General features: G+C 48.9%; 1 protein-coding gene across 11 annotated transcripts in view; it reads left to right on the top strand.

The window, feature by feature from the left end:
• LOC119374441 (synaptosomal-associated protein 25) overlaps positions 1–12994 on the top strand; it is a 302757-nt gene that overhangs the window by 266307 nt on the left and 23456 nt on the right. For all 11 annotated transcript variants that reach the window (XM_037644535.2, XM_037644533.2, XM_049420422.1 and 8 more), the window contains 2 exons: positions 67–195; positions 6898–7042. In XM_037644535.2, the coding sequence (XP_037500463.1) occupies positions 67–195; positions 6898–7042 (274 nt within the window). The remainder of the gene's footprint in view (positions 1–66; positions 196–6897; positions 7043–12994) is intronic.

Genomic DNA, 12994 nt, shown 5'->3' with positions numbered 1-12994 from the left:
TGAACATTGATGCTGATGCTAACAACGTGTCGTTGTCTACGCGATGTGCCTTTTCCTGCGCAACAGGGGCAAGGAGTTCAAGGAGGACGCCAGCACGTGGAAGGCCAACGAGGACGGGAAGGTGGTGAATAGTCAGCCTGCCAGGGTTATGGACGACCGCAACGGAGCCGGTCCAACCAGCGGATACATCGCCAGGTCAGTGCACTGCGGTCTACATACACTCTTGCTCCATTGAAGTCCTCGCCAGCTTTAAGTACGGACATTTCTGGGGCGAGTGCCTACGGCTCCTTGGAGACCTCCCCCCCCCCCCTTCAAACGCGCACACTCTAACAAAAAGAAAAAGATAGAGTGTGTGTGTTACTCTTCTCGGCGAGTACTGGCTTGCCTCGTATAACTCTTTTTTAAACAGACAGGTTAACTCTGTTTTGGATTCCAGGACTCTCGGACGAGAGTATGATGATCTCTAAAGAGAGTTCGCGTTTATATTTAAGAATATTCCTATAAGTGACAAGACAGCACGAACAGAAAATTCGAAGGATTCTTCTTTTTTGCTTTTTTTTTTTTTCTCAGAGTGTATATGCAGATTGCCGGTTGCCGCTTCGCATGAGACGGGGCCCGTGCGTTGGGTAGCGTAAAGTGCGCAACGCGGATAATGTACAACATGCGGTGGCTTAGTGGTCGTGGCGTTGCGCTGCTGACCACGAGGGGGCGCCGTGGACGCGTTTCCTTGGCAGTGAAATGCAAAAATGCCCGCGTGCTTTGATACAAATGCATGTTAAACAATCTCAGGCGGTGAAAATTGATCAGGAGTTCCCGACTACCGCGTGCTTCGTATTCGTGTCATGATTTTGGCAACATAAAATTTGATAATCATAACTGCTACATTGCTCCTAACTTGGCGGTATGCTATAACTTGGCTCAGCAACTGATATCAGGGCATCTGTGTCGCCAATTGCGCTGGTTTGTTCAATGTCATGCTGCTCCCCCGTGCACTGCATCGCTGCTTGAATTATAGCTCTCGCGACAGCTTATAGGGTCTAAAGGAGGAAATCGGCAATCGTCGTTGCACGTTCGAAAATCGTAAATGCACGAAGTTTCGCCAGAACTGCCCATGACGGCGTTTAGCCAACTTGCATCGGGAAAACGATCCGCTCACTCGATCGCACGATGGCAGCTTGATCAACGCGCTTTTGACGGGCGGAGTTCCGTGTTGCCCGCAAACCGACTTCCCGGACCCCCTACTTCGATAGGGCGCGTTTGCCTTTCCTGCGCAGCTCTGCCGCATTCCCTTGCTTCGATCGTATCGAATCGAGGCGCAAATCTTCGCCTTATCTTTATTTCTTATTCCCGCACCTGCGGCCCTACGACCTCGTACGCCTTTCGAATCGCACCCGCCATTCTCGCGAAGGGTCGCTTATCATCTCTCCAACTGGTGCTCGGTCCCAGCGCTGACTGCACTTTCGGCGGCAACTTCTTCGACGCAGATGCAGTGCGTGTAATCATGAGGCCCCGCGCGCCGAAATGCCGGCTAGCAGGCAAGCAAAGCTAGCAAGCAGGCAAAGCAGGCTAGCGTCAGCGGGGGGGGGGGGGGGGGGAGGGAGTGCTGGGCAGGAGAAGGACCACAATTGCTCAATTTATACGCCACTTTTCTTCAGAGCCCGCTTCTCTGCAGTACCATTTACCCCCCCCCCCCCTCCCTTTCGATCGCGCGTGGCGGCCTGTTTTGGTCACAAACTGCCTTTGGCGCCGCTGTCTCCGCCTGCTTGCCGCTCCCGCTCTCTCCTGTCGCTTGTCAGCCAACAACGGTTAGGCGAAAGGAACGTGGGGGTCTGCTTCTCGGCTTTCCTTGAGTAGCAGGAGGAGGGGGGAGCGAAGCAATGGCGGGAGTTGGCTGTCAGTTGCGAGTTGAAGGTGCTCCACGTGTTTCCTAAAGCAAGAGTAGATGTAGAGAAAGGGTAGAGATGCTTCTTCTCTTCCGATCGGAAATCGTTAGAGGCACTTCATTCTTGGCCGCCTTTTCCGTGATGGCGGCGTCTGCCGCTGCCACATTCAGCTTTCTCACTGCAGCGGAAGCGGCTTCAGGAAGTGGTTCTGACGCGAGCGTTATCTCGGCGAGTCTGTCGCTTCTTCAATGCGCCCGAAATTGCTTTCGCTGCAGTCTGGCCTATATTTAAGCTGTAACTTTGTGTCTTCTTTTTTTTTTTTTTTTTGCTCGGTACCTATTGCTTATATCGTGACTTAATGAAGCGTCGAAGAATGTTCTTGTTGATCTAATATAAGAAGGCTTTCCCGTTTCCCGCTCGAAGAATTGCAGGTGACTCGAAGTAATGCGCGGTGCTTCATCCCGGCACGCTTTTCGGCTCTTCACAAAGCCTAGGAAATAAAGCCTGTGCGAAGCCTTCTAAAATTTTTTGTAGTGCCCATTCGAGCTACGTAGCAAGTGTGGCGGTGTTGAAATCTTTGTCCGAATTGTCCTTCGCTGTTTTTCGCACAACTGGCTTTATTCCCTGCGATTGATTCGAGCATTCTTAAAACTAAAATGCTTTCTTTTTTATGGCGGTAGTCTCTGAGGACATTATGGTTCCTTGCTAGGCGACTTCCGGTCTGCTTCTTGTCCGTCTGAATTTGAGATTTTCTGCGCTCTTTCTGAACACCTCGAACAACTCGTATAGAAAGGGGCGATTAACTGTGAGAATCACTATTAGAAAGTAATTGAATGAGTTCATTGAAAGAGGAGACTGTGTTCTTGTGAACAGCTCGGATCGTTGCGGCACCTGGCGCAGCGGATCTCAACCACGCTCTTATTTCTACATGGCCTCTGCGATCTGCTTCGGCAGCCACGCAGTGGGAAGCGTAGCTCAACTCGTCGAGTGCGCTTAAATTAATTGAATGAGTTCTTTGAAAGAGCAGGCCGTTTTCTTGTGTGTATGTGCCATCCTTACATACCTACAAGAAAAGTCTTGTATGTGCCATGAAGAATTAGACTATAGGGGATATATGCCATCAAGATGGCGCATATCCACTACAGAACTGCTTTCTTTCATATTAAAGTCAACTCAAGTGAACCAAAGTTCACCACACGCCAGGTACTAGCGCCATTAGAGACATTTAAATGCAACACTAAGTTCGCTTAAAGACCTTTTTCTTTGTATTTTTAGGGCACGCCTACCTAAGTTGAGTTCACACAATCTAACCGAGTCCGTCGATTCCTTTAACTTCTCGACGAGTGCGTGGGACAGATGACCTTCCGTGGTAGCTCCGTGAATGGCGGACTGCAGGGAAGGATGTCGCGGGTTCGATCGCCAACCGTTGCGTTCATTAGGCTACGGAAATAGAACGCATTATAAAGTCGGTAGAGGCTGATACCGTCTGTATGTGCTCTTCGCTCGTCCTTGTTTATAACTAATGCCGTCGCAGTAAGGGATGCATCATTCTGCAGACGATGCCGAAAATAAATCGCGGCCGGGCGCAGACAGGTCAACGTACGCCTCCCGGCGAATAGTCGCATGAAAGGGAAAGTTCGGCAGCGTCTTCATTTAGGTCGGTGACCAGACAAGCGTCGTTCGGGTGGCTTTTTTTTTCTTGCACTCCATATCTCCGTATTGGCCCTCGGTGCCTTGTTTCATTCCGCCGCTTCTTTTTCTGATATATTCGCCTTTTCCGCCAAACCCAATCGGCTATTCATGGCAACGCTGGGTGATTTACGTTGGCTGCACCCCGGCTCGTGTTTGCTTGCGGAGGCTGTGTTTGGGCGTTCGTGGGCGTCCGTACACGCCATCTTCGCCGTCGTAGTCGTGACGAACGGCGTCGTCTTGTCGCTCTGGCGGGAACGTACGCAGGCTCTGCGCGTTCTGGGTGTTAGTGTTGCCATCTCATCAACGTCGGCGCCGTCAGGCAAAGTATCGCAAATAGGTCGCGTCCAGCGAATCAGAATAGGGAACTGGACGAAACGGGCTCTTCCATTGTTCGCCTGTGCGATAAGCTACCACGTGATGCATACTGAACGGGCTCCAGTTGAGATAAGCAGATTGACGAGCAAAAAGCCGAGAAGATATTCGCAGAACTCGAGTCGTCATGGTTTCATACGTAACACTACGGTACAGCACCGTAGGCTTGCACGTGGAAAGAAAAGATAAGAAAGGTGATCGGCTAAAAATCGGAAACCACAATAAGAGTAATAAATATGATTAGAATAAATACGCTAGGTGACGATTTGTCGCTGCCACGTTTGTGAGGTTATGTCGATAAAGATAGCTATCATCGGTAGCTCGTTGAAGGATTAGCGGCGCACAATGAGTGATCTCAGGTTCCTTCCAGGACGCATAATCATCTCGTTACAAGATTTCTGACGTCATTGAATACCGCGAAGGAAGCAGACAGACGTGTGCAGTTCAGCAGTCATATTCACCGGTTTCATTTTGCAGCCTTGCATAAGCGTACCGATATAGAGCGGAGCTATTTTACTGCGATGGCTGTACAATGATTCAGCCATTTGTATGACGTCGTTTAGTACTATTGACTCCACATGCGCCATTTCGTAGTCCTCTGACGTCGTCTAGGCTGCCATATTGTTGTACAGTAAGCCCAGGTGAATGCTTCGCTATCTTCATCTGTCTATTATATTCAGAAACACAGCAGAAAGTACTAACGATACAGCGAAGTGGCGTCGCTTGAATACTTCCTATTCACAGTGTTCCCTTTGCAGCTGGAATTAAGCGGGACCAAGGTAACGCACAGTGTCAGACTGTGCCGGCTGTATAGACCTTTCCAACGTTGGCTTCGTGGACGCCACCATATTTCCCTTCGGATTGTTGTAACTGTGCGTGATATCCCCCCCCCCCTTAAGAAGCATTGCCGAGGCAGCTGTGCCAGGCATTGTATTCCCGTGCAACAGCCCAGAAAGGAGGTGCTCCCTCTCTCCAGTGGATCGGTCTATTGAACAATATGGCGTCCTCGATGACGTCATTGCATACCTGTACACGGAGTGGTTGGCACGAGCTGTGTCCTTCACTGCACTGCATAGATCGTTGCGAGGCAGAGTATATTGTAGGCTTACTTTCGTACGGATATCTTCCGATATTTTTTTTTCTTTTTTTTTCTTTTTTAGCCTGAGGGGGGGGGGGGGGGGGCGGGAGGGCGCTAGTCAGTTAACGTCAGGATTAACGAGTTAGAGACGCCCATAGATCGACCACTGCGTTGTTGTTCTCGTTCTTTAGGCTGCCGCAAATCGAACTCAGCTAATTTTAACTCGTTTCGTTGCGAACGCACTAGCATTGCAGTCACGCCATATCGTGCCCGATGCGTGTACGTTCTTTTTCTCTCTCTATAAATCCTAAAAGACAAGAGCCGTGCCCTGTGCGTGCTGCAGCATCATAAGCCTGCATGCTGTATGCCACGATGCCATTGATTCTGCCTTGCGGCCAGACTGGTGTTGTCGGCTAGTTTTGCGGCTTTTTTTTTTTTCGTTCCGCGGTTCGATATCGGCTTCGGCTAACGGTCAGCCCGTAGCGGCCGCAACTGTACACTCCTGGCTGTACGGGCGTGCAAGTCATTGTTTCGTGTTCGTTTTGCATGCTCTTCCCTTCTCTTTTCTTTACTTTTTGCTTTGCTGTTTTTTCTTCTCTGCGCAAGCGGTTGCTGCGCACCATTGCCTTTTCTTTATGCTTGTTTTTTTTTTTCGGGCGTCGATTGTAGTGTTCTTTCCGCCGCGCCGTTCGCCCGAAGCCTCTTAGAGAAATGTAAAACGCCCCTCCCTGACTTTCCACGCAGAGTTTCTCCTACCTTTCTCTGTTTATTTTTATTATTTTGAATAGCAGCGGTGACTGAGTTGTTTACGCGATTTCTTCACTCACGTCGTTACCTTGATGCGTTATTTACGAGCCCGTTAATCAGACAGCGCGGGGAACACCAGAAGCTTGTTCTGGTGGCTCTGACACTCTCTCTCTCTCTGGGTTGTTGTCGTTGTTTGGTTTGTGTTGTCCGTGTTGTATAACATGCGCTGCATAAAATAAAGACCAAAAGAGCAGCAACACCGCCTAGGGTGTAGCGTTCATCAAATTCAAGCTTCGCAGGCAAGGCGGTTTCTTTTCCTTCCTCGTTTATTTCTCGCTCTGTTTTATTCAAGCGGCTTTGCCTCGAGGTAGTGCATCTGTCGATGCGAAGAAGACGTACGTGCCAAGGGGCCCGAGAAACCAGTGGCGGCGCACAGCGTGCTAAAGAGATAATGAAGGTGCGCCGCGCGTGCCTCGTGTACCAAAAAGCTAGCGCCGTTACTTCAGCGTTTCATTATTCGCCGAGGTGCGCGTGTCGAACCGAAGCCCAGCGGAAGCCCCCCCCCCTTTTTTTTTGTTCCAGAGCCTGATCGATCGGGCCAGCTGCTCACGACGGCTCGATGCAAATGAGAACAAAGCGTGTATCACGTGCCACGTACAACATGGAAACGACGTGCTGGTATTCTATAGTTCCTTTTTTTTTCCAAAGGGGTATGCATGATTCCTCTGATTCCGTAACGAGGCGATGGACAAAGCTTTGGGAAACATTGTAATTTTCGAACAATTTGTCGGCTCTGGAAAAAAAAATCGGGAAACGATCGCTTAATTTCTCCCGCTTTCTACTGTGCCTGCGGAGGGGGGGGGGGAGGGTAGGGAGGGGGGTTGCGCCGAAGCCACGTGTAAGGCCAAAATGAGAGCGAAGCGAAGTTTGCAGTTAGTGAACTTTGACACGGTGGTTATGTATGGGGGCTCGTTTTGTCTGTGCAGTAAAAAAAAAAAATTCCTATCGCTATCAACGTTTCGCCCTTGGGGTTGAAACTATGACCGTTTTTTCACATCCCGCAGCTTTGAAGTGGTTAATCTAATTCAGTAACTTTATTCTCTCTTTTCTTTCTCCTTTCAACAGAATCACAAACGACGACCGTGAGAACGAGATGGAGGACAACATGGTGCAAGTGTCCACCATGATCGGGAACCTGCGCAATATGGCAATCGACATGGGCAGCGAGATTGAGTCGCAAAATCGGCAGATCGACAGGATCAACCAGAAGGTACGTTCCCGATTGCAGTGGCCACGCGCGCGCGCGCACCCACACACAAACACAGCAACGCCACAAGCCACGCTCACGCTAGTACTCACACAGCGCCTCCACGCGTTGCATACCTCTATGCACTCCGTCTCAACGCTCCACTTTCTTGTCGAAAGGATACAGTGACCGTGTCGCATATTATAGATTCGTGGTAAAATAACGCGGCAGAACGGGACAACGGAATGGTGAACACAGTGTGCCTGTGTTATCTTCCTTTCTGTTGTGCCGTTCCGTTGCGCTATTTTACGATTAATCTAACGTGAAAAGTACCTACTAGCCCAGCATCACACTCTACTTTAAAGGGATACATATCAAAGTCGAAAGTGCATAGGCCTGTTTCTTTTGATGGTGAACAAGGAGAAACACCAAGGGCAACGTACGCATGGAAAAGCGATGACAAATTCAGCGGCGATATAGCTGTAAGCGCGAGCCTAATGGGTTATCTTTAATTACCCCGATTTCCCTTTAATAACGAAAACTAGCTACTCGCCATTGCAACTTAACCCCTAAGGTGTTGCGCGGATTAGCTCGAGGAGACGGGTTCGTCTCCCGGTTACGGTGGCCGCGTTTCGATGGGACGCGAAATGCAAGAATACCCGTGGGCTTAAAGTTAGGTGCACGTTAAGGAACCCCACTGGCTCGAAATTAACCTAGCGTCTTCCACTGCCGCATGCTTCACGTCGTGGTTGTAGTGCGTAACATTTTCGATATTAATTAACGCAACGCTGATATTGGCCAACACTAGTTAACATTAGCCGACTTTAGCCAGCAGCGCCTGTATTATATGCGTGAATGTGGCATGCCATCCGTGAAGAGCCAATCGTCCTCAAGCAAAATCGGGCTTCTTTTTTTTCTCTCTTTATCCCTGCTAATTCCATCACATTAAAACGTAAAATTGGTTATGTTTGTAGTTCATCGTGTTATTTTTTTTTCTTTGTCCTGGACGAGTGTTAAGAAAAAAGGACAACACAAACGATCGTTTAAAAGTGGAACTGCTAACTAGTTTTGGTCAACTGCAGGGAAAAACTTGTAACACGGTTCATCAAAGGACTTTAATTTGTAAAACCTTTTTTCTTTCTGCACAGTAATAAAACCGGCTGGGAACTCGCACTTTAAACCACCGGTTCTCTTCAGTCAGTTAATCAATCAATTCAATCCAATCAAGCAATCGATTTAATCCAACCAATTAATCAATGGAACATTAATTTTTCCGCGAGAAATGCGGGGGCTACGGAACAAAAGCCGCACACCTGCATCTTGACGAAGCTCCGGCCCCTTGTTTTCACCACTGCGTTTGACCTTTCTTTTTCACTACCGCACGTTGGCAGGCTGGTCGGTACACGACTTCGTCCTCGACGTGAACGTAGCGCTAGGAACTGCGAAACGCGTGCAAACAATACGACGACTAGAAGATGCTGGCCTTCCTTATCTGGCTCGCATACGTTGCGATTTTCGCTGGCGCTTCGCCTTGGATCATGACACGCCTGCGCGGGCAGCACGGAGGCGTTGCATATTTCATGACCCCGCTATCCAGCTTTTCTCCGTGAGCACGTAATAAATTCAGCTTTGTCGCTGAATATGCAAATATGTCACGTCGTTGATTCAGGCATTCGCGCAGGCGCTCGGCGGACGTGTTCTAATGTTAAAAAGCGCGCTTCGTTTTCGAGAATGTACCTCGCGTAGTACCATTTATTCCGTTTTGTAGGTGTAAGGAAAACGCGTCTAAACGTCCGTTCCTGACTCGTCTCGCTTCTTTGGCGGTAGCGCGCCTCGCGTGTTCCGGTAAACAACGTAAACCGTTTGCGACTTGCGCGGATAACGTACCGTATTTTCTCGTGTATAACGCGCCGCTACTTATAAGCAGTGCGCCCAACTGCAAACCGCGGGGTTTCCTGCGCGTATCGCCACCAAGTCTTCTTTCTTGCATTACCGTCAAGTAGTTTTGTGACGACACCTTTGCACGCCGAAATCTACGCGAAGATCTCGCCACTCAGGTTCTGGCTCCGGATTGTTTGCACGTTGCGGGTTATACGCGAAAATAATACACGGTATTCTTTTTGACGGCGACGTGTCGCGTTCATACTTCCAGCACGTTTCAGGCCGTGTATAAACTGACAGGTAGCTTTTTTCGTGGGCAGCTCGTACGGTCGTCGTTCTGTTAGATTGAGACGGAGTGTATAACTCTTGGCACGCGCACGTCACACAACACCGCTGCTTCTATTCACTCGAGCACTTGCAACCGACTCGCGATGCCGCTGGAACAAACCAGCGATCATTAGGGGGCAGAAGTATTGTTTTTACACATTTGAGCGTTCTCTCAAGAAACGCACACTCTGAGCGAAAAAGTTCCTCCGCAAACTTTAGTGTCGTTTCTTTTTTTTTCTTTCCGTTTTTGCTTCGACAATATGTCCGCGTTTCTGTATTGTGTTGTTTCGTTTTGTTTCTGTTGTCTCGGTGTTATTCATAGATGCTTCTTATTTTGGGCAGACTGTGGAATGGATGAGCGCACGAATTTACATTTTCCTGAAGCAGTAATTTTGTGTGATCATTTCTTTAAGGTGCGATGAAACGGACGATGTAGAAACGAACATCGTCAGCACGTCTCTACTGCAGACGTGCGCCCTGCCGATGCGGGTTTCTTCGTGTCCGTTACATCGCACGTTTGTAACTGTACCACTATGCCTCACTAACTGCCTCAAACAAAAAGGTTTGGGGTAGTTCCACGCAGTGTGTGTGTTACTCATTGCAACAAGCTACATGTCCGGTAGTTACATTAAGCTTTCTTTTTTTTTTTTTGTCAGTGAAGTAGATGAGAGTTGTCGAAATTATGCAGGATATAATAATGAGCTGCATCGGCCGGCAGTAGACACGACCGCGTACGCAAAAACAATGAGTACACCGATCAGCTGAAGTATTCGATTCCGACAAGAAGGTGCATGCATACCTCGCGAAGCGACAGCCGGTGGATCACGCGAGCCCAGATAAGCGGGCCGCATGTCATTGCGAGCTCATTAATGCAGCATTGACCCACCCAGTCGGGCTCAACATTATCGTTTATTTTCCAGACTGCCTCGTGCGAGGTTAATCACTTTTGACCGACGTAATAATTAATAACGAAGGCCCTCGTTGCCTCCCTCTTGTCTGGCCACAGTTGCGAAACAAATCGTTAGGACGGTACTCGCATTAAGAGAGGACCACGTTGCATCGCTTCTGTGCACGTGGCAAATGAAGGCGGTGATTCCTCTGGAAGAAATGGGAGCGCGGCGCGTTTCTGTCTGAGCTCGCTAACGACGCTTCTACGCTCCTGTCTCTGGATGAAGCTTTAATGACGCCACCCCCCTCCCTCGCGTCCCTTCGTCTCGGCGTTCCCGCATAACGACCGGTGCTGCGCATTCCTTGCTTGATCCAGGCTCCGCGGTTTTCGAATGTAAATATTTTACAGCCGCGTTTGACTACGCGAAGAGGCTGATTTCAATGTTCGGACCTCTCTCTCTCGCAGTCATGCGAACGGCTCGCGTTATGTCCAAGATCTCTGCGACCTGTATTATTAAAAACCCTTGCGCAGCTCTCTCGAAGCACGGAGATCGTCGATATAGATGAGATGTTGCGTAGCGCACGCGCTTGCAAAGTAGTAGTGCGCGTCGAGCTTTCAAAGGCCGGGTAACGAGTACCGAAAGAAGCTTCAGGGGCCCTATACCGCATTTTTTGCGAGTTTAAATGTGTTAGAACGACAGAGTGGTGAGCTAGTTGGTTAGTATTCATCGCGAAAGGGCGGTGGCCGTGCAAACGTGGTCACGGCGGAAAAAAAAACAAGACGACACGCCAAACGCGAGCACGAGAACACTTTTGTGGTTTTGTACCGAGAGGAATAGAGCTATCGCCGTAAAGAATTGTTTGGTCAAGGTGGACACGTAAAGAACCTGCCGCCAGGGGTAGCCAAACTTGCATCCCGCATTAGTTGGAACTCACATATCCGGAAGTTAACGAAAGAGGGGAGGTTGATATGTCTCTTTTTTGTTGTTGGTGTTGTTGTTGTTACACAGAAGATAACAAAATCAACATACAGCGAAGCTAATCAAGGGGGAAGTAATGTCCCTTAAAGGGGTACTGACACCATTTTTTGGAGGCGAGTTTACTCTGCCATACCAACCTCCTGCATGCAGAGACTGCTCTGAGCAAGTGTGAAGCTCAGCAAATGGTGATAAGATATTTTAATTTGATATTAAAGTCAATTTTTCCATGGCGCGCCTACTGACATCGACACTAGCTTGACGTCAGGCTACAGTACTAATTCCGGTGACTTCATGCAGCAGTCTGGCTGGTTGTGGTGACGTCAGGTACCAAAACTTCCAAGATATCCGCTTGTGCGTCATCAAAACTTCCAAAATGGCCGCTTGTACGTCACCAACGGAGCCACGGAGCGGAGCGGCCGTGGAAACGTCACTATATATTGTGCGAGCACGTGACGAGAAGCTCATATCGTGTTGTGACGCCAGGGTACAGTAGGAACCAAAACTAGCTTTTAAAAACATACTGTGATTACTTTTCCAGGGCGCAGTCGCGCTTAGCACTACCTTTTCTAGGCTCTTGGGGGCTTGACCTTTCATTTGACGCAAAAAAACGACAGCTGAAAATATTCGTGTCAGTACCCCTTTAAGTAACAAGTAATGTCCCTTATAACTAAGTTTCCTTAGCTTCATGGTATTTTGATTTCGTTAGGTTATGGGCAAGTTGATACATATTCGTTGTCATGAAATGGCACCGCAGAATAAAACGAGAACGCTGAATGATGCACGAACACAGTACCCACACTATTTGATTCTGGCCAGGTTGGTCATATCTTGATCTAGACGGTGCTTCGCTGCTGACCCGAAGGTCGCGGGCTCAAATCCCGGCCGCGGCGGGCGCATTTCGATGGAGGCGAAATGCTAGAGGCCCGTGAGCTTAGGTTTAGGCGCACGTTAAGAACCACAGGGGGTCGAAATTCCCGGAGCCCTTCACTACGGAGTCCCTTCTAATCATGTCGGGGTTTTGGCACGTAAAATGCCAACAATTATTACGATCTACACGAAAATGCAAGGTACGCTCATTTAGATATCGGTGCACGTGTAAGAACCTGAGGTAATCAACGTTGACTCTAAAAGTCTCTCCCACTACACGACGTGCTTCATAATCATGTCGTGGCTTTTTTTTTTTTTTTGCGCGGAATGTTCCTGAAATTAAATCACGACTCGGATCTCTTTAGCGATCGACGCAGCAGGAAAGCAGCACGATCCGATTTCGATTTTATAATCCGCCGTCTCTTCGAATAGGGTTTACGGCTTCGCGATTCTGTAACGGCACTCGCCTAACCGGTGTATAATTGAGTTCGAGACAGCGCGCGATGGCGGCTTTATTTTAAAGGATTCGCCGGCGCGCGAGAGTCGACGTGTCGGCGACGGGATGTATGTGTTTCGATTCCGCGAGCCTGGCGGTTGGCGGAAGGTGCGGCCTTATTTTTAATATGCAAATCGCTCTCGACACTTATTATCGGATTTTCGGCACGTGCAGGGGTCGAAGTACCCGTCAAGGATAGGAACTTTCAGAGATTACAGTTCACCGGCGCAGCTGAGATATCGATTCTCGCTACCAGGTCAGAAAGATGTCATACATCTAATATCCCGAAAGTACGGTGGAACAAGGTCGCCTGTTGGCCTGTGTTTTTGTGGCGATGACGAAATGTGTTTTTTCTTTTTAACGTTACGACAGAAATGACGTCATCGCAAAAAACGGGTCCGCGAAATTATTACAGAATCTCGCAACATATTTGTTTCTTTGTGATGACGGCACAACAGGCCACGCTGCAGAAACCGTTGGAAATGTCGTCTACGGCACGAATTTTCCGCGCATTTTCAACGAAATCTGCCGCAGTAT

This window comes from Rhipicephalus sanguineus, chromosome 11 (genome assembly GCF_013339695.2).
Source record: "Rhipicephalus sanguineus isolate Rsan-2018 chromosome 11, BIME_Rsan_1.4, whole genome shotgun sequence".
Lineage (NCBI taxonomy): Eukaryota > Metazoa > Arthropoda > Arachnida > Ixodida > Ixodidae > Rhipicephalus > Rhipicephalus sanguineus.
The sequence above is the reverse complement of the archived record's forward strand: the minus strand, read 5'-3'. Positions and strand labels throughout refer to the sequence as shown.